Below are 27,220 nucleotides of genomic sequence, written 5' to 3' on the forward strand. Positions count from 1 at the left end.
GTTTCAGGACAGCTGGACATCACTAAATTATGTGAAATTTGGCCCATGTGAGATTTTTTTCCTTGATATATGCCACGTTTAGCACCAATAATATCTTGACTGATGTGATGAATTGCATTCGAAGCACAGGCTTGTCACCAAGAGAAGCCATCTCTTCATTCTTTAAAGGAAGGCTGTTCTGCAGCCACCTCCAGCATCCAACCCCATGCTTGAAGTCTTTGAAGTGTGCCTCCCATTATGCTGGTTAATTTTGCTGGCATAAAATTTGGAGTGAGTCTTAGCCTTAATACAGGTTGAAAATAGACATTTGCAACAAAGCTAAAATCTCTCCCCAGCAAAAACCTGCGGAAAAATTCTGGTCCTTTCCACGTGAATAATTGACTTAACTAAAACGTAGCCCATTGCAACGTTTTTTCAAAGAGCAAATGTGATTCCCAGTAGCATAACGTGGTTGCATCCATGTAGCTGGAAGCATCCTGTCTCTATTACTTTTGAGGCTCCTGTATTTATGGGGGGAAAAAAAGGTGCAGAGAAAACTGCATGATGGAAATGTTGCATTATGGAAATGTTGAAGTAAAATGTACTTCTTGGGTGAAAGGTGCAAAAAAAGTAGATAGTCGGTATATACAGTGTTCCCTCGACTTTCGCGGGTTCAAACTTCGCGGAAAGTCTATACCACTGTTTTTCAAAAATATTAATTAAAAAATACTTTGCAGTTTTTTTTCCCTATACCATGGTTTTTCCCACCCAATGACATCATATGTCATTGCCAAACTTTCGTCTGCCTTTAATAAATATTTTTTAAAATAAACTTTAATAAATAAACATGGTGAGTAATAATCTGAATGCTTGCTAAGGGAATGGAAAATTGCAATTTAGGGGTTTAAAGTGTTAAGAGAAGGCTTGTGATACTGTTCATAGCCAAAAATAGTGTATTTACTTCCGCATCTCTACTTCGCGGAAATTCAACTTTCGCGGGCGGTCTCGGAACGCATCCCCCGCGAAAAGCAAGGGAACACTGTATAACTGCAAGCATTTATTTCAAGGTTTCTATTTTATTTATTTATTTATTTATTAGTTGGACTTGTATGCCGCCCCTCTCCGAAGACTCGGGGCGCCCTCTTATACCAAGATGCACACTTGGAAACACAGTCCACCAAAATATACATGAAGCTTTATCAGAATTGAGCCAACTGAAACCAACAGATGGCTAGCAAAATATACAATTGAACCTAACCAAAATGGAAGAGTTATATTTATACTCAGTTGTGTGATTCCAACTAACCTTGCCCTCCTTCTTTGTATTGACTTCTCCCCTTCTGCTCTCTTTCTTGTCTACTTAAGACAGACTGCAGCCTCGTTAGAACCAATTTTCATCCTAGGTAACCTTGTGCTATTGGGCACTCCAAAAATGTTAACTTAGCAACGTGGTTTAATAAACTACCGATAGGTAATAATGAAGGTCAAGGGGCTATTTCCCCCTACTATTTCTCTTTGCGCTCTTCTTTCCCCTCGTTTTGGGGAGATGGGAGGGGGTTATTGAAGCACCTAGGTAGTTCTGAAAATAGAAGAAAACCAGAGGAGATAATTCTGTGTTTATTGAGCCCCTTATCACTTTCCCCTGTGCCGAATTATTCCGAAAACGATCAAGAAGGTTGCTTTAAAAACAATGCTTTCATAATTTACTTCTTTTTAGTTCCAGGGATGGGGAAGGCAAAGGTGTGATTGTGTTGGAAACAAGAGCACGGGGAAAGGAGCAAGTTCTTTGTTTTCATCAAATGTATCACTTTGTTTTCTACAAGCTATTTAAATTATAATTAAACCGCAGCAAACCAACAGGGGAAAAAAAGTAAGCCTGAGATAAGAGATGGAAAAGAGGGAAGCAAAGGGATTTATTTATTTCTTTGTTTGTTTTTATGGATGGTCTAGCTAAGGTTTCTATGATGCCTCCTTTCAGCCAGCTACGCATTCAAAATTAAATGCAATCCAGACCAGTCAATGAATTTTGCCAGGGGGTTTCTTGCATGGGAGGTAATATACAGTCTTGAGAGAAAAAAAAGTTTGTGTGTTGGGGAAGAATTACATTATATTATGCCTCCCCACTTCAAAGATAAGCAGTCCTCTTTCCTCAAATTCAATAGTTTGAAAATCCAGAGTAGCACAGGGAGGGAGCCAGGAGCTGTGGGGTTTTCTATCACGTTCTTATCCTTTACCTTAGCCTGCTGGTTAAGTCAATTTATGGCCTGAGATAAAACAGCATGTTTTCCCAGAATCAATAAGGCCATAAATATAAGTCCAAAAGACACTGGGGCATATTTGAAGCCCAAGGGCAGTTCTGTGCCCTGTTCTCCACTTTTTGGCCTGGTCCCCAAAATTCGCCTTGATTTGGAATGTGAGAATTACTAAACTCACGGGATTACAGATATTCATGGTATCAAATCAAAACTAGTTCATAACAGCTCTGAATCTTAACCCTGGCTCCAGTTGTTGGAGTGTGGCTTCCTGTTGACAATCTTAGTGAAGGCCTTGGCTTTTGAATGTTGTGTATCTGTGCCATGAGGAACTAAGACTTAGTTTAACAACCATACATTGAACTGTGAAAATGACTATCCAGAGCAGGAGTGGGCCACTCTTACAGCTTGTGGACTTCAATTTACACGTCATGGGATCAGATTACTTATAGGACCACCTCCTGCCACACAAATCTCAGTGACTGGTTAGGTCCCACAAAGGCCTTCTACAAGTCCTGTCAACTAGACCAGTGTTTCCCAACCTTGGCAACTTGAAGATATTTGGACTTCAACTCCCAGAATTCCCCAGCCAGCATTCGCTGGCTGGGGAATTCTGGCAGTAGAAGTCCAAATATCTTCAAGTTGCCAAGGTTGGGAAACACTGAACTAGACAATTGCACTTGGTGGGACCCAGGGGAAGAGCCTTCTCTGTGGTGGCCCAAGACCCTCTGGAATCAGCTCCCCCTGGAGATTCGGACTGCCCCCACCCTCCTCTAAAGACTCACTTATGCCACCAAGCTTCATTCATTCTGCCCCCTGGCCAATGAATGTAGGGTGGGTTTGTTGATTGAATGGATATGTGGTATTTTAATTGGGTTTTTTGGTTTTTGGATTTAACTCTTAACTTTAATTAATTGGTTTTCGATGTAATTGTCTTTTTTATATTTTGTAAATTGCCCTGAGTCCTTGTAGAGTGGCGGCATACAAATCTGAGAAATAAATAAACAAACAAACAAACAAACTAACTAACTAACTAACTAACTAACTAACTAACTAACTAACTAACTAACTAACTAACTTCCAGAATTCCTAAGCCAACCAGGGCTGGCTCAGGAATTCCGAGAGTTGAAGTCCATAGTTCATAAAGCTGTTATAATTGCCCACCCCTGATTCAGAGGAATGACAGTGGGGATAATAAATGGTAAGTACCGTTGACGGTCAAAGACACTTCTCGCTCTCCTGCACCCACACGTGGAACCACAGCACGGCACACATACTTCCCAGCATCTTCTTGGTGCACATTTTTCAACGTTAGTGTGTTCTCATTGCTCAGGACCTGTAAAAAAACAAAACAAAACTAGAGTTTGTTTCAGGGGACAGATCTGAAACCAAGAATGCCAACTCAATGTTCAAGAATGAAAGCAGCTAGATTCGGGTACAGTGCTAAGCCATAGTTTGTTTTAAACATCATGTATCAGGCACGCATCCCCCTATGCCAGAAACGATGGTCTACAAATCACAAATACGTCGTGGGCATTCATTCATTTCCTGATATGGTTCAACCAGCAAGCCAATCAACCCCCATTGTGTCCTAGCCAAGCATGGGAACCAACCACCGAGTCGTCAGCCCAGCAGTTAGGTGATATCTGTGCTAACAGAGGGAACTGAAGCTGAGCTTTTGGCATGGAAAGGTAGTCCGTTCTGAGTTATCTTCCCATCTCAGTCTGCCATCTGTTGCCTAGTATGTGTCTCATTTTGGCCTTCGCTGTATTCACCTGGCTCTATTCTGCTTTGCCCCATCTGTTTCTGCCTCTTTCCAGTTCTCCAACCATTCAGACAGCTGCAACCAAGGGTTAACCTCCGTTAGCAGCATCCCGATGCTGATCACGACCATTGTTCTGCAGAAGTCTGGCTAAGCATTCAATGGCTTGAAATAACTACAGGTAGCCCTTGATTCACAACAATTCATTTAGTGATCATCCAAAGTGACAACATCCCTGAAAAAAAAATTAACTTTGGACCATTTTTCACACTTGTCACCATTGCAGCATCCCATGGGATCAAATTTTGGATGCTTAGCAACCAGTTCATAATTATGATGGTCGCGGTGCCTTGAGATCATGTGATCACTTTTTGCAACTTTCTGATCAGCAAAGCCAATGAGGAAGCCACATTCATTTAACAACCATGTTTGTTACTAACTTAACTGCTGTGGTTATTCACTTAACAATTGTAGCGAGGGAGATTGCAAAATTGGGGCAAAACTCACGTCGCAACGGTCTCACTTAGCAATGGAAATGTTGGGCTCAATTGTCATGAGTCGAGGACTTCTGGTATAATAAAATATTTGGAAAGTTAAGTGCCCTTCAATATTTCAGTGAGCTGTGGTTTCCCTTTCTATTCTCCTACCCTCTCATGCAGGAGACATTTAATTTTTTTGCAACTTCTGGACAGGTTTAGCTCTTATTAGGACTTATTCATATCACGGATTGTCCAAATAGTCTAATGCCTTCTCCTTCTTTCCCTGAGAAAATGGATAAAAGCTAAGTAGCAGAACTTCAACAGTCAGGGGAGGGCTGCTGAGGGCTCGCAGGGATCTGGGAGAATCTCTTGCTAAGATTCGGTGCCGTTTGGAGAACCCCCAAATCTTACTCCTGCCTGGCCCCACTCACCCCACCCTGCCTCTCTCAGGAGTCCCCATGCGGCCCATTTTGGATGCAGCTAAATGCAGGCCATGCACAGAGGCTCAGGGAGGACAAAAAATAGGCCTACCGGAAGTTCAGGAAGGCCTAAAATGGCCTCATTTCCAGCCTCCAGAGCCTATGGAGGCTGTTTTTGCCCTCCTGGAGACTTGAGGAAAGCCTCTGGCGAGTACAAGTGCACTAGAGTGCCTTCCGTCCCCTGTCCTATTGCTCTCCTATATCTCCTATTCCTTTCTTCTATTCCTATATCTCTTCTTCTATTATTTCATTGATATGTTCTATTACTATACCTTCTTTTCTATTATTTCTTAGATATATTTTACTATGAGTATCTCCTCTATAACCTTCATCATGTATTTTACTATGTGTATATAGATATATACCCACTAAAACCCTCATTATGTAATGTTGTGATTCAGTCTGAGGCTCCTCAGGGAACGGCTGGAACTCTGCTGGCTCCATACTCAGAGGGGGAGGACGAGGAACAGGAGGAGGAGGAGGACCAGGCAGACGGGGAAGAGGAATGTCAGGACGAGGAGGAGGGGGAACAGCCTGAGACCCCCGGGGGGGAGCTCTCCCCAGCGAGTAGCCTGGAGTCATTGGATGAGAACGCACAAGCCATCATAGATATGAGGCAGAGAAGGGCAGCACAACAAAGGGGACAATTAGCCAGGTATTTCCATCCCTAATAGGCAACAGCTGGGTTTGGGTGTGGTTCTCCTCAGAAAGGTTGAAAAGGCAGGCCCGCCCTTCCTGTATTGTGGAGAGTTATCTTTTGGGAGTCCTGTGACCTTGCTTCGATCCTTGGCGTCTCTGATTCTGGCTTGTGGCCTCGAAGGCTGAAAACTTGGGGGAGGCGTGGGTTTTATTATCTACAGTGGTGTGTGTGCCAGCAAGAAGCCTGTTGTATTGTCTGGTCGTCGTGACTCTTCTGTGAAGCTTCACAGCATTCCAGTTTGTAAGAACAGTTTTTGTTATCTGTGTTTGTTTTCAAAGATATAAAATGACTTTGCTTTTTACCAGCGTGTCTGGATACTCTTTTTAGTTGGTGTTGGCGTCTGGGGGAACCCAGACAGAACATGTAATGGACAAAATAAATAAATAAAATGAAATAAATAAATAAACACACACACACCTCATATGGTGCAGGAGGCTGACTAGGCCACACCCACTATGGCCACACCCACCCAGCAACTGGATGGAGAAACTCTTGCTAAAAATTTTGAAGCCCACGCCTGAAAGCACTAAACGGTAAATATAAGTCTGAGAATTCTGGAGGATTATGCTCCTCAATGGGAGAGCCCAGCAGCTTTGGATCCGTAAAAATTGCAAATGGTATCCCCCCGCTATTTTTTAGATGGAGGCGAGAAGGCCAAGATCCTAAAGCTATGGTGTCAATGCACATTTCATTTTCGAGGTCTGGACTGTATCCTAGCTAATGTCTAAAAATTACCCAGTATTTTTTTTCCCGCATTATATTTCCAGGCAGAGGCATTACTATTTTGAGGTCAGAGCCACCCTATTACAGAAGTATCATGAAAATCAGCTCCGTGTCATATAGCTCTGTGCTCCTGTTCCAGCTGCTTTGGCCCTTCTGGCATCTGCACTGCTAGCCACCCTGCCCTATAACCCACACCGGTGCAATCAACCGTTTTATTAAAAACTTCTTAAATGCTGAAGTAGGGAATTTTTTGCACAGCCCAGTCAGCAAAATGTGAACTCCAGTGATATTTGGAAATATGATGAGTCTAAAACAAATATGCCCTTTAAGAGTCAACTTCTTCTAATTGCTTACGGAAGTTTGCAATGGCTAATTTCCTATTTGTTCAATTGGAGCTGTCAGGACCAATCTGCAGCTCAAATAGACAGGTGTTAAGACCTTATGCTGGGATCTGCATACTGGGTAGTGGGCTCCCTTCACCTATCTGGACAGAGCAAACTGGAACATTGGTCTCTTTCTCCAGTGGACATTTGGACGGCATCCCTTCGGGCCTGGTTCCCTTAGCCTTTCTGGCATGAGTTTGCTCTGTAAATATAACCCAGCATGTTTTATATCTGGCACTGTTGAGTGTCTGATCATAGAGCCAACTCTGCTGCACAGATGGGGAGTTTACATTGATATTTAGCAAAACACATAAATGCCTTTAGCAGTAGTGAAAGTTATATTGCAAAGGCATCTTATCTCAAAACCAGTGAGACTGGGAAAGGATTGCAACCCGAAGCATGTTTTGGTTTGTTTCTTTTAGATGCTCAGAGTGAAACTCATACAAAGCAATCTGTTTGGGAGTGCAGATAGGCCTAGGGCCAGCAGTGGTGGGCTGAAAGGGAAGGTCCATGTGCCCCTTTCCACTTTCCATAGGGGCAGACCTAGATGCCCAGGGATGGCAGAAGAGTGAAAGGAAAAAGCAGGTGTGCTTACAAAGAACAGCCTGGGAGGTTTCGAGACCTGGCTGAAGAACTGAAGCTGAATAGCTGAAGCTGTTTATTCCTTTGTTATATGGATTGTTAGAGCCAAGCTGCTTTCCTGGACCATATGACAGGGCTGGCCACAGGTCGATATTTAAAATCATAGCTGTTTCATCTCTCTTTCATTATTTTTATTGTAACGCTTTTATCCCAACCTTATTATTTTTCTAAATAACTCAAGTTGGTAAACATTTCTTCTTCTTCTTCTTCTTCTTCTTCTTCTTCTTCTTCTTCTTCTTCTTCTTCTTCTTCTTCTTCTTCTCCTCCTCCTCCTCCTCCTTTTCCTCCTCCTCCTCCTCCGCTTCAGGCCATATCCATCATTGGACATTGACCATCATGTTGGGAAATCTATTTTTATCAACAACTGTAAGAAAAAGTGCTGTTGAGTTTTTTTCAAATCATTCCCTTAAATTTCTTCTTCTTCCTCGTCCTCCTTGTCCTCCTCCCCTTCTTCTTCTTCCTCTTCCTCTTCTTCTTCTTCTTCCTCCTCCTCCTCCTCTTTTTCTCCACAAAAGGAACCCTTGTGAAGTGAATTGGTCTGAGAGACAGGGACTGGTCCAATGTCACCCAGCTGTTTCTATACCTAAGAGAAATTAGAATCCACAGTTTCCTGGTTTCTAGCCTGGAGCATTAATCACTATTGTGTGGATCTTTAACTGACTTCTAATTTGATCTGTCCAAGGCCACTTTAAAGGATGGACTGGGTCAGAAAAGAGAAAGAAGACAAAATGCACCAAGGGAATGCTAAATTTTTGTGTGTGGAATAAATGGTGGTGGCCAGAAATATTTTTGTGGAAATGGAATACAGACTGCATGTGTTGCAAGGAAGTTTAATATCTGATGTCTTCAGATCAAGAAACAGATAATCGGGAAGATGTTTGAGAACCTCTGCTGCTATTTCATATCTTTCAACAAGGTATACTAAAGCTCTGAGATGGAAGACAGGTTCCTGTATTAAGGACCCAATTAAGGCTGACCCTTATGTGTGTGAGCATTGTGGGAATGGAGGGTGGCGGGTTCCATACAGTGATACTGTAATCAAATCTGGATATTGTGCCTAATAGAATAGAATAGAATAGAATAGAATTTTTATTGGCCAAGTGTGATTGGACACACAAGGAATTTGAGATGCGGCTTTTTCAGTGTTCTTGATGGAATCCTTTTTGCAATCATGCACATGGACAGTATAGGCTTCAAATTGCATATGGGAAAGATCTGGTTGCTAGCCACCATTCTTTTGGGAACTGTACATACAGAAGAAATATTCTATTGCTCAGAAAGGACATAAATTTAATCCTGCTGAAGGACGTCTATTAATATGCCAGTTTATTTATAAAAGAAAGATGAAATTCTGGATTCCATCTATTCTTGACTGAAGCTGATAAATATATTCATGCTTTTCCAGCACTTGATTATAGTGTAAAATAGCTGCTTCTGTGCAGACTGACTTCATCAAAAGACATTATTTTTAAGGGAATATAACTGCTCTGTTTTTGTGATAGATAGATAGATAGATAGATAGATAGATAGATAGATAGATAGATAGATAGATAGATAGATAGATGATAGATAAAGAAAGAAAGACATAAACAAGGAAAGGATAGTTGGATAGATAGTTATGTAGATAGATATAATTAGATGATAGATAGATATAGATACAGGTAAGTAGGTAGGTAGGTAGGTAGATAGATAGATAGATAGATAGATAGATAGATAATAGAAAGTTAGAAACAAAGAATGATAATAGAGAGGTAGGTAGATAGGTAGATAGACAGACAGACAGACAGACAGACAGACAGACAGACAGAGAGAAACAAAGAAAGAGGATAGATAGATAGATAGATAGATAGATAGATAGATAGATAGATAGACAGACAGACAGAGAGAAACAAAGAAAGAGGATAGGTAGATAGATAGATAGATAGATAGATAGATAGATAGATAATAGAAAGTTAGAAACAAAGAATGATAATAGAGAGGTAGATAGATAGATAGATAGATAGATAGATAGATAGATAGATAGATAGATAATAGAAAGTTAGAAACAAAGAATGATAATAGATAGAGAGATAGATAGGTAGGTAGATAGACAGACAGAGAGAAACAAAGAAAGAGGATAGGTAGATAGATAGATAGATAGATAGATAGATAGATAGATACAAAGATAGATAGATAGATAATAGAAAGTTAGAAACAAAGAATGATAATAGATAGAGAGGTAGATAGATAGATAGATAGATAGATAGACAGACAGACAGACAGACAGACAGACAGAGAGAAACAAAGAAAGAGGATAGGTAGATAGATAGATAGATAGATAGATAGATAGATAGATAGATAGATAGATAGATAGAAAGAAAGATATATTGAAAGATAGATGATAGAAAGTTAGAAACAAGGAAAGATAATAGATAGAGATGGATGGATGGATGAATAGACATACTAAACTGGATGGATAGATGGTAGTGATAGATAAAAGAAAGATAATGGATGACAGACAGACAGACAGAGCCACTGATATATGCAAGGCATCTTTGGATTATGTGGCTGTGAAATGATTACAAGGGCATGTATCATCCTAAATAGTGAAGAAGCTCCAGAACAAATCTCTGCCTTAGGTAGGTCTGCTCACAATGAGTGTGCAATGTAGTGATGGTTTACAAAAGCTTCACCTGCCACCAAGAGATTAAATGAGGCTTTGGCCTTTAGTTAACCTGGATGTTGCTCATAATGGGAATCTGTTCAGTTTCTATTAGGGCTATTTTGTGAAGCTGCCCTTTGCAAGCAGAAATGCGCCAAGAGCTGTGAATGCCATGGAAACCTGTCCTTTCCATTTGTATCAGGCCAGTTACATGAATCAACCTTCTCCGACCTCTGCATAGTCAAACATTTCTGCTTCTCTTAATTTAACTATAAGGACCTTCCATTTCAACTCGGGTGACTATCGTTGCCTAGTAGCCTAGCTTAGGATGATATACTGTCCCATCCCTTCCTTGGCTTGATTGCTCAAGAAGACTCCCATTAAAGTAAGATGCTATTGGATGATTTGAGCACAACACCAATGCTTTCCTTCCACCTCTTCAGCCATTGAAGAAAAGTAGGCTGTTTTAGGGAGCATAGGGAATGCCCTTGAAAGACAGGAGGAATTTGCTCCTACTAAGACAATACAGTAGTCCCTCGCTATACCGCGCTTCACTTCATCGCGGGTTTTCAAGAAATATTAATGAGAAAAATCATTTGCGGATCTTCGCTGGTTCGCGGGTTTCTGAGGAAGTCGATCGGCAGATTTAAACAGCCCGCCAAACTCTATCGGCAGGTTTTTCAAAAAAAATATATCTAAAATTGTAAATACTGTATTTAAATACTGTATCTAAAATAAATACTGTGTGGGAAGGGTTTATAAACACTTAAAACAATGAAAACTTACCAAACAATTACAATATAAATACTTAAATAAGTACTATCAGTCGATAAATTCCCCATCACGGATTTCACCTATCGCGGCCGGGTCTGGAACGTAACACCAGCGATAGGTGAGGGACTACTGTAGTCAGATAAGAGGGATTGGAGTCCCAGCTAAGAAAATAACTTGAGAAAACATTTCAGATGCGTCCCCATTTCAAATGAAGAGAAATCCAAGGAGGAGGAAACACACCGAGCTTTGCACAATTCTCTTTCTGCAGCTGTAACAAAAAAGAAAGTCCTGACCTATCAAGTATTCATGTCTTGGTCTGGTCCACTTTGTAGGATCGACATGTGTTGAGGAAGTCTCCATAGGTCATTGGAGAGCCCAAGTGGAGCAGAATAGGCTTCTCTATTCCAATCCATAAAGATGACATCCTTTCCTGTAATTCCCTGGGGCTCAGCTTGGATATCATCCCTGTAGGCAGTGTTCCCTCTAATTTTTCTTGGGGATGGGCGGAAAAGTATAGTGTCTGAGCGGCAGTCCCTTCGGGACTGGGAGGCACAGAAATAATAAACAAACAAACAAAAAACCCACCCTGTTTTGCCTCAGAGAATTTCAAAATATAATACTGTACTGTGTGTCTATAACAGTGAGTTCATAATAGGGCAACTCTATCAATATCAAAATGCCACTTAAATAGTTGAGCTAATTTAAAACTAGATTTTGATTTTCTTTCTCTCTTCCTTACTCCCATTCTTTTTCTTTTTCTTTTCCTTCCTCTCTTTTTTCTATCTGTTTCTCTCTCTTCTTCTCTTCCTCTCTCTCTCCTTCCCTCTCACTCTTTCCCTCTCGGCTTCTGGGCAGGTTTGGAAAACTCTGAGTTGATGATGATTTTTAAGTGAGCGATTGCTCACTGCTCAACTTAGAGGGAACTATGCCTGTAGGTCTAGATTCTCCAAAGCACCAGAGGGCAGGACAAGAAACAATGGTTGGAAACTAGACATAGAGAGAAGCAACCTGGAATTAAGGAGAAACTTCCTAACAGTGAGAACAATTAATCAGTAGAACAGCTTGCCATCAGAGGTTGTGGGTGCTTCATCAGTGGAGGATTTTAAGAAGAGATTGAGCAGCCATTTGTCTGAAATGGTATATGGTTTCCTGCTTGAACAGAGGACTGGACTAGAAGATCCTAAGTTCCCTTCCAATTCCATTCTATTTTACATTCTTGAGCCATGATGGTGAATCTATGGCACAGATGCTACAGGTGGCACGCGGAGCCATATTGGAAGACACGTGAGGAATTGCACTATGTCAGCTCTGGGGCACATGCGTGCACTAGGCAGCTGATTTTGGGCCTTGGGAAGGCCGTTTCGCCTTCCGGAGGGAAAGCTTTCCTGAATCCCCTGAATGCAAAAAAGTACCCAATGGGCAAACCAGAAAAGGGACTTTGCCCATTGTGTTCGGAAAATGGACTTCCAATTTGCCTATTGTGTTTGGAAAATGGACTTCCAGTTTGTCCATTGTGTTCGGAAAATGGACTTCCAATTTGATTAGATTAGATTTATTGGATTTATATGCCGCCCCTCTCCGCAAACTCGGGGCGGCTCACAACAGAGTAAAAACAATACATAATAACAAATCCAATACCCACCAATCCAATTACAATGTTAAGCTAAAAAATTCATAAAAAACAACCCCAGAATATTAAAAAACAAGCACACAATCAATCTAACACCAATTTGCCCATTATGTTAGGAAAAAGGACTTCCAGTTTGCCCACTATGCTGTTTTTCACACTCAAGGGCTTCAGGAAGCTTCCCTGAAGGCTCTGAAGTGTGAAAAACAGCACAATGGGCAAACTGGAAGTCCTTTTTTCTGAACGTCCTGTTTGCCCATCTGCCCATTTTTTTCACCCTCCCAGGTTTCAGCGAGGCCTATGAGCATGTGCGGAAAGGGGGGGATTGCGTGCATGTTTGGGGCAGCACGGGGGGATGTGCATGCCTGTGGGGGAGGGAATGGGCGTGGACACATGTGTGCATGCTAGCACATGCACACACACACACTTTTGGAAAAAAGGTTTGCCATCACTGTTCTAGAGTATGAAACTTCCTTTCCATAGATGGAGGAATGCTACCAGTAATGAATCAAAACATGCTAGTCTCTGTGGGACTTTCCATTTCCCCTTCAGATCACCGAAGAAGAGTGGAAGGTTTTAAAAATACTCTACATATTAAAAGTCACATGCCTTTTTTGATAAGTTATGGAAACTTTCTCTGACCAAAAATGTATGACATGAGTGGTAGGCCAGCAAGGCATCAATAAGATCTGCAACCTGCCCTCAAACATCTGGTCAATTTTGGGCAGCACTGCCCATCACTCTTACCACACCAGAGCCCCTCTTCATCCAAACGATGGTCAGAGATGGGTTTCCAATCCAGGCACAATTAAATACAGCATCAGATCCAAGATCCACAAGAAGAGACTGTGGTTCCGTCATCATGCGTGGCCCAACTGAAATTTTAAAACAAATAACGTTGTAGGACAAGATAGCCACTAAAATTTAAAATACCATATTTTTCAGAGTATAACACACACCTTTTTCCTCCCTAAAAGAGACTGAAAATTCAGGTACATCTTATACTCTCTAGCTTTTTCGGAGCTTTTCCCCCCGGCCCAAACTAGGTGCTAACAATCTTCCCAGCTCTTACCATGCAGGTTATTTCATTGTTACTCTCTGCTAAGAATATTTTCCAAACTCTGTTTTGTAGGGTTTTTTATTGCTCTCCTTGCTCCGAATGTTTCTTTCCAATCCTAACCAGGTACTAATGATTTTCCCAGTTCTTACCTGCTTGCAAGCTCTTTCATTGTTACTCTCTGCAAATAATGTTTTCCAAGCCCTAAGTCTTTGCAGTTTTTTTTTCATTGCTTTACTTGCTCCAAATGTTTTTTCCAGTCCTAACTAGGTTCTAATGATTTTCCCAGTTCTTACTGGTTTGCAAGCTCATTGTTACTCTCTCCGAATAAAGTTTTTTAAAGCCCTAACCAGGGGATAAAATAATGTGCTGAAACTGACCAGACTAAGGTTGCTAGCCAGATGAATATCTGGGAAGCAGATTCTTTTTCCTGTCTCCCTTCCCCAAAACTAAGGTGTGTCTTATATTCTGGTGCATCTTATACTTTGAAAAACAAAAATGAAAAAGAATGAACTCCAAATGAATATTATAGCTCAAGCACTGAGTTTGAATGAATTCTTCTTGATTTTGTGACCAAGATTTTATGTTTATTCCAGCTCTTTTGTTAGGGAGAGTATTGTTATTAGAATCAGTTATTTTTGGCATATGGTTCTCATTTTCTGACACTGTTATTTTTTATCAAACTATCCCATTTAAAAAAAAAACACTCAAAAATTGCATCCCCATCAACTGGTCCATGGCCAGTTTCTGCCCTACAATCCCACCCCCACCAGAACCCAAAGCATTAAGTGGGTTGAGCAATGGTCTAGTAGATCAGCAGTTGAGCCATACTTACAATAGACATCGACAGTTCTGCTGATGTTGGTACTGCCCAGCGCATTGGTCACCTCACAAGAGATGGGTTCAAAGAAATAGGTGAAGTCAACAATGGTCTCATAAGCATCGCTTGATGCTTCCTTTATAATGTGGCCCTTTTTGGCCCACCTGTGGAGTAATAACAAAGAAAATACCAGGGTCGTGTTAAGATGATGTACATGGAGAAATCAAACAAGTTCACCTTTGTGGAAGAGATGAGGCAAGAGATTAAAAATACAACAGAAGATAAACAATCAGAAATGAAGCTGGATGTTAGATACTGCAGAAGTCTGATGCTTATGAATAAATTGCAATATGGAACCCTTGTGAAATACCAAGTTCCTCTAGTAATTTTTTATGTGTCAACTAAAACATTTGTTTCCAGTGACTTGCAGGGAGAAAGAATGCTGGATCAGCCATTCTGTCAATCCTTGCTTTGTTTTAAATTATAGATAAGTGTAAAACTACTGGATCAGCAAAGGAAGGCACCCATGGCACACAAATTATTTATTTCATTTTGAAAGTTGCTTTCTTCCACTGCGGAACAAGATGCAGGGCAACCAGGTGGGATGAGACCGGTAGCTGCTTAGTTTATTGCAATGAATGAATTGTGTAAGATGACCTGGAAATTTGCCAAGGGAAGCATCCATGATGGCTTTCATATTCTGTTGGTCCTCTCGAGGCAATTTGTTTTTTTATCCATTGATTTAACAGTAAAACAGTTGTGAATTCTTGATGTATTCTTCTCCATTACTGAATGTCTCCGAGCATGTAGTATAGAAGTATTGAGCGTAGAATAGGAAAACTTAGGTTTATTTTCAGTGGACCATAAAATGCATTGTGTGACTTGAGGTCAGTTGCTACTTCTTGATTCAGCTTGACTCATGAGATCATTTCTGAGACTTCAGTAAAATAAGGCATTGTGAACAAGGAAATCAACCTTTCTAAAAAAATAATAATAGTACAGGCGGGTGACTAAAAGTGGGAGATAAATAAGTAGCTGAAAATAAATAAAGTCGTTTGAAAAATCCATGAATCCTTACTCTGGAAGCAGGTGGGACAATTGTACATTCATGTGACTCACGGGGGAATTAATTATGTGATAGAAAAGAGAAGACAAGTATTTTTTCATCTCTGCATCCTTTTAGACTTGGGATGGGAGAAAAGAGGTAATAAATGACCAGCAAAATGATCTACGTTTTCCTCCTAGATTGTGGAGATTCATTGACATTTCTTTGGGCTCTTTCAAACCACGATCCCAACTGTTCAACTCTTTCCAGACCACTCCAACCATCTTTCTTTCTCTTCCTTCTAAATGTTGCAGTTGACAGAAAATGGAAGCTGGGGGCTCAGAAAAGGATGAAAGTCATTGCCTCCTACACTCTGCAGTTCCAATACAATGAGTGAGAATTCCAAAGTAATCTTAGAGCCCTAAGGAAACCCTCTAAAGCAGTGTTTCTGGCTGGGGAATTCTGGGAGTTGAAGTCCGCACATCTTCAAACGGCCAAGGTGGAGAAACACTGCTCTAAAGGATTAGGGACTGCACTTAAGTAACATATTTGCACTGGCTTGGTAGCAACCAAAGGTTAATTGAGAAGGAAGAAAAAAAATGAAGAAGAAAGAATGAATGAATGTGCAATTCATGCAACCAAGCCATTTTAATGGAGGGAAGACATCTTTGCAAACATTTTAGAATACACCTGAAGTTTTTGCACTTTTGCTGCACACAAGCAGGACTTCTAAGATACTAATTCCATAGACATTTTTTGCAAGGATACCTCACCTTTTGCTTGCCTACAGATGGCTAAATCTGTGGATAGCATGGATTTCAAGCATGTCAGTAATAGAAGATGACGCTAAGCTATCTCCTGGGGTTGAGACCATCTGTAATGCTGATTCCAACTAAGACCTGCTAGAAACTTCATCCATCTTTGCTAACTGAACAAGGCTTTCTTTAATTGACTCTTTTCCCCCACCATTATATAACCTGTTGTTCCTGGCAGTGAAGCAAGCCAACACCAACTGTTTTTTGTTATCTATGAGGTATGTGTGTAGGATGTGTCGTCTTTTGGCACATTCCTTAAACACAATCCTTAAAATAAGTTGGAGGAAGCTGTAGCTAGCATGCATGATTTATATGCAAATGTCCATGAAGCTGAAATTGTACTACCTTCCAGGATTTGTCAAAAGAAAATAAAGTGTGGAGGAAATAAAGATTTTAGTGCTTTGGCTAGACTTGAATCTCAGTATTCAACCATGTCTGTGTCTGAGTAAAAATGGCTCTCCTATTATTATCCTCATTTTTTACAGCTATATGGCAGTTAAATCCACGTGGACAATGCTTGGATTAGAAGAAAGAAATAATCTGAGATCTCTTATAGATCTAGCTCTAACTTGCTAAACATGGACCATTCTTCAATGGGAAACTTGTACACCATTTAGAAAGTTATGTTTAAAAAATCTGCATATTTTCAGAAAGCTACAACTTCATTGCTGTAAAGCAACACATTTCAATAAGAAGGTGTGTAATAAGGGTTGCAAATATTTATTTTATTTATTTATGTATTTTGTCCAATACACAATACATATTGAAGAGAACAGACATGAAGTATTATATATAAAGAGAAGATATAAAAATAGAGGAGAAGATATATGAGGGAAGAAAAGATATATGATATATGAGATAAGGAGAGACAATTGTACAGGGGACGAAAGGCAGGCTAGTGCACTTATGTACGCCCCTTACTGACCTCTTAGGAACCTGGAGAGGTCAATCGTGGATAGTCTATAAATAACCTTGGAGAAAAATGAAGTTATGTAGCAAGTAACTCTATTGTAGAAAGACACACTACTAACATAATACCATTAACATAACTGGTTGTGCAATTGTTTTTGTTGCTGTTGTACTTAAACATCATTTTGCTTGGGACTGAAATGATCATGACTCTATGGAGATTCTGAGTCACCTAGGTTAAGATTGTCTCAAAAGTTCTTTCTTTCAAAAGATTGTTTGGTTTTGCTTGAAGACATTTTGCTTCTAATCCAAGAAGTCAGAATTGAAGAAGCTTCTTGGCTGAGAAGTAAAATGTCCTCAAGGAAAAACAAAGAAAATCCAGTTGCCTTTCAAAAAAAAAAGAAAACACCTTTGGGATGAAGCTTGGAATTTGGGTCCATTCAAATTTGCCTACTGTAAAGTTGATCTTGTATGTTTTATCTACAATAAGAGAAGATGCTTTGAAGAGGTCTTGGAGGACCTAATGTGGTCTTCTTGTCAAGATGGATGGCATATAAATGTAATCAACAAACATACAAAGAAATTGCAACCACCTCCCCTCCATCCAATTTTCTAAAAGAAGGGATAACAGGTTGGGAGTGAAGTCAGAAAGTCAGTTTGCATTGACTGCTGTCAGAAAGGAATGGGAAGGAATGGAGTGGCATTATTCGAGCCCTCCTTCTTGAATAATAGCAATAGCAACAGCACTTAGACTTGTATACCACTTCACAGTGCTTTTACAGCTCTCTCTCTAAGCAATTTACAGAGTCAGCCTATTGCCCCCAAACAATCTGGGTCTTCATTTTACTGACCTTGGCAGGGTGGAAGGTGAGTCAACCTGGAGCCTGGTGAGATTTGATCTGCCAAAATGCAGGCAGCCAGCAGTAGTCTGCGCCACTGTGGCTCATTGAATCATAATCCCTGAATACTTGCAACCCAATGTCAATGGTAGTTTGAATATAATAACGAGTCTACTAATATTTTAATGAAAAACTGTGCTTCCTAGAGTTTTGGCTGAAATGTCCATCATCCTAGGCCTGATTTAAATGGTCCACATCTTTCCCATCAGAAAATGTACAAGATTACCAGAGCCATGGATTTGATTATTCATTATCACGGGAGAGAGGAGAACATTTTGACGGAGGAGAAGGAAGTCCAGCCTTTGTGGACCAGAAGGGCTTCCTTAAATTCTTGTTGTCACGTTCAGGAATACACTCCAGTTAAGAAGATATACTGTTCATGCCTATATTTTATTTACACCTTTGTCAAATGAAAATTACAAATTAGAACGAGCAAAGTTAAAATATTTAAAATGTGACAAGGATGATAGGCATGTTAGTGCACTTACACACAACCACACTACACACACACACATAGGAAACTCTTAAATATGGAGTGAGATCCACAGAAGTTAAGTTAGAATAAAACTGTGATAGTTAGTAGCTGAGACAACTGGATACACAACAACCACCAGTCACCACTAAACTGGTGCTAGATAAGAGTCAATGGAAATCAAGGGGGTTAGACTTGGATCACTTGTAGCAACAAAATGACTCCAGGCAGATTCCCCTCTTTATTTATTTTTATTTATTTATTATTTAGATTTGTATGCCGCCCCTCTCCGCAGACTCGGGGCCACTCACAGCAAAGTAAAACAATTCATCACAAATCTAAATAGTACTTTAAAATATTTAAAAACCCCATTGCTAAACAAACATACATACAAACATACCATTCATAAATTGTATATGCCCGGTGGAGATGTCTCAGTTCCCCCGTGCCTGACGACAAAGGTGGGTTTTAAGGAGCTTTCGGAAGGCAAGGAGAGTAGGGGCAGTTCTAATCTCCGGGGGGAGTTGGTTCCAGAGAGCCGAGGCCACCACAGAGAAGGCTCTTCCCCTGGGGCCCGCCAACCGACATTGTTTAGTTGACGGGACCCGGAGAAGGCCCAGTCTGTGGGACCTAATCAGTCGCTGGGATTCGTGCGGCAGAAGGCGGTCTCGGAGGTATTCTGGTCCAATACCATGAAGGGCTTTAAAGGTCATAACCAACACTTTGAATTGTGACCGGAAATTGATCGGCAACCAATGCAGACTGCGGAGTGTTGGTGAAACATGGCCATACCTAGGTAAGCCCATGACTGCTCTCGCAGCTGCATTCTGCACGATCTGGAGTTTCCGAACACTTTTCAAAGGTAGCCCCATGTAGAGAGCATTACAGTAGTCGAACCTCGAGGTGATGAGGGCATGTCCCAGGCACTGCACTTATTCTCAATTGTCAAACTCAAGGACCAGGGGCTGGATCCAGCCTGAGGGGTGCTTAGACCCTGAAAAGAGTGAATGATTGGCCTCTGCCAGTGAAAACAGACCTCACAAGGGCTGTGTGGGCCCTCCTGAGCTCTATTCTCACCAGCAGAGGATTGCAGTAGGCTGTTGTAGCCAAAAACAGAGCTCGGGAGCCCATTTTCACTGGCACAGCACTCAGGCCACCACAGGTGCTGACATGAGTGATGCTGAGCTGGCCATGCCCGCCCTGGACACACCCACCCTGGACCCTCAAGGTCAAACACAACCCTGATGCAACTCTGAATGAAACTGAGTTTGCCAGCCTTGCCATATCGTATTCCAATAGGCTGCATTTTAAACTCATAAGAAATTGTGTTCCGTTCTGGAGACCTCACCTACAAAAAGACATTGACAAAATTGAACGGGTCCAAAGACGAACTACAAGAATGGTGGAAGGTCTTAAGCATAAAACGTATCAGGAAAGACTTAATGAACTCAATCTGTATAGTCTGGAGGACAGAAGGAAAAGGGGGGGACATGATCGAAACATTTAAATATGTTAAAGGGTTAAATAAGGTTCAGGAGGGAAGTGTTTTTAATAGGAAAGTGAACACAAGAACAAGGGGACACAATCTGAAGTTAGTTGGGGGAAAGATCAAAAGCAACATGAGAAAATATTATTTTACTGAAGGAGTAGTAGATCCTTGGAACAAACTTCCAGCAGATGTGGTAGATAAATCCACAGTAACTGAATTTGAACATGCCTGGGATAAACATATATCCATCCTAACATAAAATACAGAAAATAGTATAAGGGCAGACTAGATGGACCACGAGTTCTTTTTCTGCCGTCAGTCTTCTATGTTTCTATAATGTGGAACTTTCCCTCTTGCTTGCCTGAGTATAGATGTCATGTAGTGCTGTTGGCATTGATAGGAATGTTTCAACTTCCAAACTCCAAAATGAAGAAGGGCCATTATGCAAAGTAGGCTCCACCTGGCTGAAAGAATTCAATCCAGAGTCTTGCCAGGTCATGCATTCAGATTATCCAAATGAAAATCTATTTCTTTCCCTCTTGGAATCCTCTCCTCTCTCCCTCCTTCCTCCCTTTTAATCAAAGGGAACATTATCCCTTTAAAAGACAGTTGAAATAGCATCATGCTGGAAAGCCATGCTGGCATCTGAAGCACTGTAGTGGGAAAATTGTCTTTGAAGACAAGCTGTCAACTCAACACTTGAATTAAACTGCTGTTTACCAAACAATAAGCAAATGTAACCCAATGGAACACTATCTGGCATCTCGCCATTTTAAGGATGGGTGTTGGAGCTACTTGGATAGAGAAACTTTATTTTATTTATTTATTTATTCTGTCCAATACACAATAATACACAATGAAGGTTATAGAGGCTATAGTAGAGAAGAAATATGAGATATAGGAGAGACTATAGGCAGTGTTCCCTCTAATTTTTTTTTGGGGTGGGCGGAAAAGTATAGTGTCTGAGCGGCAGTCCCTTCGGGACTGGGCGGCACAGAAATAATAAATAAATAAATAAATAAATAAATAAATAAATAAATAAATAAATACTGTGTGTCTATAACAGTGAGCTCATAATAGGGCAACTCTATCAATATCAAAATGCCACTTAAATAGTTGAGCTAGTTTCAAACTAGATTTTGATTTTCTTTCTCTCTTCCTTACTCCCATTCTTTTTCTTTCTCTTTTCCTTCCTCTCTTTTTTCTATCTGTTTCTCTCTCTTCCTCTCTCTCTCCTTCCCTCTTAGCTTCTGGGCAGGTTTGGAAAACTCTGAGTTGATGATGATTTTGAAGTGAGCGATTGCTCACTGCTCAGCTTAGAGGGAACTATGACTATAGGACAGGGGACGGAAGGCACTCTAATGTGCTTATGTATACCCCTTACTGACCTCTTAGGAATCTGGAGAGGTCAACCGTGGATAGTCTAAGGGTAAAAGGTTGGGGGCTAGGGGATGATACTATGGAGTCCAGTAATGAGTTCCACGCTTCAACAACCCGATTACTAAAGTCATATTTTTTACAGTCAAGTTTGGAGCGGTTAATGTTAAGCTTGAATCTGTTGTGTGCTCTTGTGTTGTTGCGGTTGAAGCTGAAGTAGTCTTTGACAGGCAGGACATTGCAACTGTTAGTGTGTGTTAAGCTGGATCAAGGGAGTTTGGGGGGGAAAGTATTCTGGCAATAGGTAAACCTGCAGTAACCCCCCCAAATCTATAATATGTTTCAGAAATGTGTTACCTCTGAATCAAGGCTTTTTTTGCTACTGATTTTTCTCCCTAAAAAAACCAACATAGTTTGTGACACTTTTTATCCTAAAATTGATGCGCAGAACAATGATCACCAACTGGGAAAATTCTGGTAGACCACAGAAAAATTATTTGCCTTTTTTATATTGCACTATATCAAGGGTCCTCAAACTATGATACATGCAATTGAACATTTGTGTTGCTGCAGAGAGTGTCCCCCTTCAGGGTCTTTTTGTCCAGGTTGGAGGGGGGCAGAAATTCTGACTTGGGCTCTGCTTCGGCCTCCTGGTGTGGGGCTTTGGACGAAAGCTGGAGGAAAGTGCCGCTGGTGGCAAAGAGCTGGAGGGTCTCATTCAGTGGAACTGCATCATGGCCTAGAACTGGCTGACCATCTCAGCACACTGAGCCTCCAGGTAACGGTACCTGGCCTTGAACTCCCACAGGTCTTATTTTATTTATTTATTTATTCATTCATTTGTCCAATACACAATACATATGGAAGATAATAGACATGAAGTAATATATATAAAGATAATATGTAAAAATAGAGGAGAAGATATATGAAAGGAAGAAAATATATATGATATATAAGATAAAGGAAAGACAATTGGACAGGGGACGAAAGGCACACTAGTGCACTTATGTATGCCCCTTACTGACCTCTTAGGAACTAAGGTCAATCGTGGATAGTCTAAGGGAGAAATGTTGGGGGTTAGGGGTTGACACTATTGAGTCCGGTAATGAGTTCCACGCTTCGACAACTCGATTTTTAAAGTCATATTTTTTACAGTCAAGTTTGGAGCAGTTAATATTAAGTTTGAATCTGTTGCGTGCTCTTGTGTTGTTGCGGTTGAACCTGAAGTAGTCATTGACCGGTAGAACGTTGCAGCATATAATCTTGTGGGCAATACTCAAATTGTGTTTTAGGCGCCGTAGTTCTAAGCTTTCTAGACCCTTTGCTTGGAAAGCTTATGCTCGTAGTCCTCAGTGAGGTGCTTCTGCTGAGCCTCCTTCTCGATTAGATCCAATTTGAACTGAGCCAGCTATTGCCAACTCTTTCTCATGGTGGCTGTTTAGCTCCAACGGCTGCTTCCTATTGGATTCCTAAGGAGCCCAGGTGGGGAGGCAAGGAATGGGTGGGAGGGGATGAGTAGAGGCCAATGATGTGCCCCTTGATGTGAGTGACATTGAGTTGGCCACACCTATCCAGTCATATGATCACTTAGCCACACCCACCTGGTAATTAGGCAGATCATATTAGTGGTCCATAGGATTTAAAATTATGAATTTAGTGGTCCCTGAGATCGGAAAGATTGGTGATCTCTACACTGGAAGATCCTTTTCTCTTTAGCAAACCCAAGGCAGATAGACCTACATATTGCAGTCAGGTATGAAAGAAGAGATTCATTTTTGTGTAGGTGTGCCACAACTACACAAACATGTTTCCTTGTCATTAGAAAAAAAGAGAGTTGTAAAAGTATGGATAAGTAGCAACAATCCCAAATGATGGTCGTCACCAGGAATGAAAATATGAGATTATTCAAAGCTAAATAGAAGAGCATCAGTTTATTGCATTCTTCTCACATGAAGAAGTGATCACACAGGGAAGTTATCTTGCAGGATGGCAAAAACAATCCATCTTCCATTTATTTTACCACAAAATGCTCAAAAGCAATCTCTCTACAGTATAAACAGCAGCCATTGAATAAAATGCATCACTGTTATTCTGGGCTAGGAAAAAGAAATATGAACATCAGTATCCGTTTGGTAAAATTGAATAAAAATCAAGGCAGATTTTGGAAAGCTCTATGTAGATGAAATATTTATACATGAAACTGAATAGGAAAAAAAAGAAGATGTATTAAAGAAAGTTGAACAGAAGACGTTTTATCGTACAGGAAATATTATGTTATCTCTCAGTCTGTCTAAAGGAAGATTTCACCAATGCTCCAATGATCTCTCTTTAAATGGAGACTGTCATGCTGGCTGTGGAATGCCAGACAAATAAGAAAAACAAAAGAGTTCCCACGAGCAATACAAGATGAATGAATGGTGTATATGAGAGGATGTGCTCTGGTATCTTTTGTTTTGATCTTCAGACATGGATTTTTAAAGTATCCATTTTAAACTGGTCTTCTGAATTATAGGGAATGGTCCTAATGGTTTAGAAGCAGAGGTGAGATTCAGCAGGTTCTGACCAGTTTTGGAGAACCGGTAGCAGAAATTTTGAGTTCTAGTTCAGAGAACCAGTAAAGACCACATCTGTCTGGCCCCACCCGTCTATACTCTGCTTCATTTATTTATTTATTTATTTATTTATTTATTTATTCATTCATTCATTCATTCATTCATTCATTCATTCATTCATTCATTCATTCATTTGTATGCCGCCCCTCTCCGCAGACTCGGGGCGGCTCACAGCAACAATAGAAACAATATATTACAAATCCAATAATTTAAAAAATCATTTAAAAAACCCCTTATTAAAAAACAAAACATACACACAAACATACCATGCATAACTTGTAAAGGCCTCGGGGGAAAGGAATATCTCAGGGTGGGGGCAATTCTGATCTCTGGGGGCTGCCACAGAGAAGGCTCTTCTCCTGGGTCCCGCCAGACGACATTGTTTGGTCGATGGGACCCGGAGAAGGCCAACTCTGTGGGACCTAACCGGTCGCTGGGATTCGTGCGGCAGAAGACGGTCCCGGAGGTATTCTGGCCCGATGCCATGAAGGGCTTTATAGGTCATAACCAACACTTTGAATTGTGACCGGAAACTGATCGGCAACCAATGCAGACTGCGGAGTGTTGGTGTAACATGGGCATACCTAGGGAAGCCCATGATTGTTCTCGCAGCTGCATTCTGCACGATCTAAAGTTTCCGAACACTTTTAATCCCAGCTGATTGGGAGGAAATGGAGATTTTGCAGTAACTTTCCCCCGGAGTAGGGAGAGAACGGAGATTTTACAGTATCCTTCCCCTGACGTGCCCACAAAGTCATGTCCACCAAGCCACACCACGCCCATCCATCCATGGCCACAGAACCGGTAATAAAAAAACTTTGAATCCCACCACTGGTTAGAAGATCTATAATCTTAGTTCTGTGGACCCCAAGCCCAAGAATGCATGGCTAAATTTATGTGTGTGGGTGTGTTCTTATTAAGCCTTATTCCCACGCATGGAAAGGGCTCAAGAGAACAGGACATATATGGAAAATAATGTGTGTTTGTGTGTGTGATATACATCAAGACCACCTTAATGCATAGCATCATCAGGACAAGTCCTAACATGAATGGGGCTGTGCTGGAGTGAGCAATGGGGCTTCACATGCCAACTCATGGCATCTACTTTTCAAAAGGGACATATTAACGGTACAGTCGTAAACTCAATTTGTATGCATTTATCTCCTCTCTTCGGTCATTTATCTTCACCCTTCCAACAGATGCTGACTAGCCATTTTTGCTCTTCTTACTCCTGGGTGATTGGGATGTAAACGCAAGTAAATCAACTTCTCTCCCCCCACACCACAAATCTCTTTTTAATAATTAATCCAGTGACTCCACTTTTATTTTTGGTCTTCCATTCAGCCTTCTTAAGTGGTAGGCACACTCTTTCTGTCTAAGTGGCCATTCCCAGCCTGACATAGAAATGAGATTGTGCTCAATTTATATCAACCCTATTAGATGGACGCTATTTCCCAGGGGAATGGGAAGACCTAGCAAAAAGCAATGCATTTTTTCCTGCAATGCAAAAAACACAACCTAATACTGTGTAAAGCTGCTGGATCCTCTTGCAATATTTAGATGTTCATGTAAGCAACATATGGTCTTCCCCAAATTGCTAAGAAAAACTACCTCTTCTTAGAAATTCTGTTTATATAAAGCAACACCCAGAGCAAACAGTACAATCACAATGTGCTTTACTGCTCAACTATATTACTGTAACAGGAAACTACTCAAAACAAAAAAGAACAGAGTATATACCGTAGGTCTAAACTTGTAAATACTGCTATCTATTGACTGAATACTAAGGTAGATTGCTGCATAGAAATACTGTACATTCCAACAATGAATTCCAACAACTCTCAACACCCCCACAAACTTAAATTGCACTGTGGAATACCAAAAGTTCTTCATTTCTACAATTCAGGCTGTTTCTCCACACCTGAAAAATTGAGGATGATAGAAAAACACAACCTTCAGTCCACTCAGAAAATTGCAAATGACTATCTTTAATCACACACTAAGATCTGAATATATCAGGGCCACCCTCAATCCATCTGGATTAAACAAGATACTATGCTTTCTAAACTGAAAATGGCATAGATGATTACTTAAAATGTTGCATACACCCACTTTAAACCTATGTAGTGTATGACAAACAAAAGTAAATGAAAAGCTGGAATCCATGAAATAAAAAGCCAGAATTAATTAGTTCCCATCATCATGACTGCAGGAAACTCTGGGGACTAAACACTTAAATTTTACAGATTCTGAGTGATGAGGTTGTGGGTGAAAGAGACTGTGGCTGTCTCTTTCGAGGCATGGGAAACAATTTCCTATGAAGCTATTATAATATTCAAAGAATTGATAATGACCTATAAAACTCTACATGGCACCGGGCAGATTACTTGCAGGACCGCCTTCTGCCATATGAATCTCAATGACCGATTAGGTCCCACAGAGTCGGCCTTTTCCAGGTCATGTCAGCCAGGCAATGTCACTTGGCGGGACCCAGGGGAAGAGCCTTCTCTGTGGGGGCCCCGGCCGTCTGGAATCAGCTCCCCCTGGAGATTCGCACTGCCCCCTCTTGCTTTCTGTAAACACCTAGGTTACCAGGCTTGGGGCAATTAGGTCTCAGCCCCCTGGCCAACAAAATGAGATATATGTTGTAGGATTGAACTGGTATGATTGTTTTTAAATATTGGATTTTTAGATTTTAATTTTAAATTTATTTAGATTTGCCATTGTACTGTATTGTTATATTATATGCTGTTAGCCGCCACGAGTCCTCGGAGAAGGGTGGCATGCAAATCAACCAATCAATCAATCAATCAATCAATGGAACAAACAAACAAACAATTTTGCAGGAAACATGTCATTAGAGATAGTTCCTCCCACATGAACTGGTAGCAACCCACTGGGGCTATCATGATGACGTCCTGGAACAGGTTCCATCAGTGCTGGTCCATGGGCCACCATCTTTTTTTTGGAATTTATTTATTTATTGTTTGAAGGGGATCTCTTTGAATTTCTTCTGTTTTTTTCTTCTGCGCATGCACTGGGACATTGGCTGCCAGTCAGCAACTCTCCTGCCGAAGAAAGTGACCCACAAAAGAAACAACCCGGAGCCTCCACACAGTCACCTCTCAGAAGACCTGGATTCATTTCACACGAGGCTCTGTGCATCTGCCATTTTACTTCGGATTTTGGCTTTGCTAAAGAAAATGGGGGGGGGGACGGGACAGAAGAGTGGTGGGGGTGCCACGTGAAAATGCTTTCCTCCCTGATCTTCACATGGGTCTGCA

At 40.9% G+C, this 27,220-nt stretch overlaps 1 protein-coding gene across 1 annotated transcript in view; it reads right to left on the reverse strand.

Moving 5' to 3' along the window:
• Nucleotides 1-27,220, reverse strand: part of KIRREL3 (kirre like nephrin family adhesion molecule 3) — a 952,257-nt gene that overhangs the window by 93,443 nt on the left and 831,594 nt on the right. The window contains exons 8-10 of the mRNA XM_070765424.1: nt 14,334-14,482; nt 13,189-13,316; nt 3,441-3,567 (exon numbers count right to left, since the gene is read on the reverse strand). Coding sequence (XP_070621525.1) covers nt 3,441-3,567; nt 13,189-13,316; nt 14,334-14,482 — 404 coding nt within the window. The remainder of the gene's footprint in view (nt 1-3,440; nt 3,568-13,188; nt 13,317-14,333; nt 14,483-27,220) is intronic.

Source organism: Erythrolamprus reginae, chromosome 12 (assembly GCF_031021105.1).
Source record: "Erythrolamprus reginae isolate rEryReg1 chromosome 12, rEryReg1.hap1, whole genome shotgun sequence".
NCBI lineage: Eukaryota > Metazoa > Chordata > Lepidosauria > Squamata > Dipsadidae > Erythrolamprus > Erythrolamprus reginae.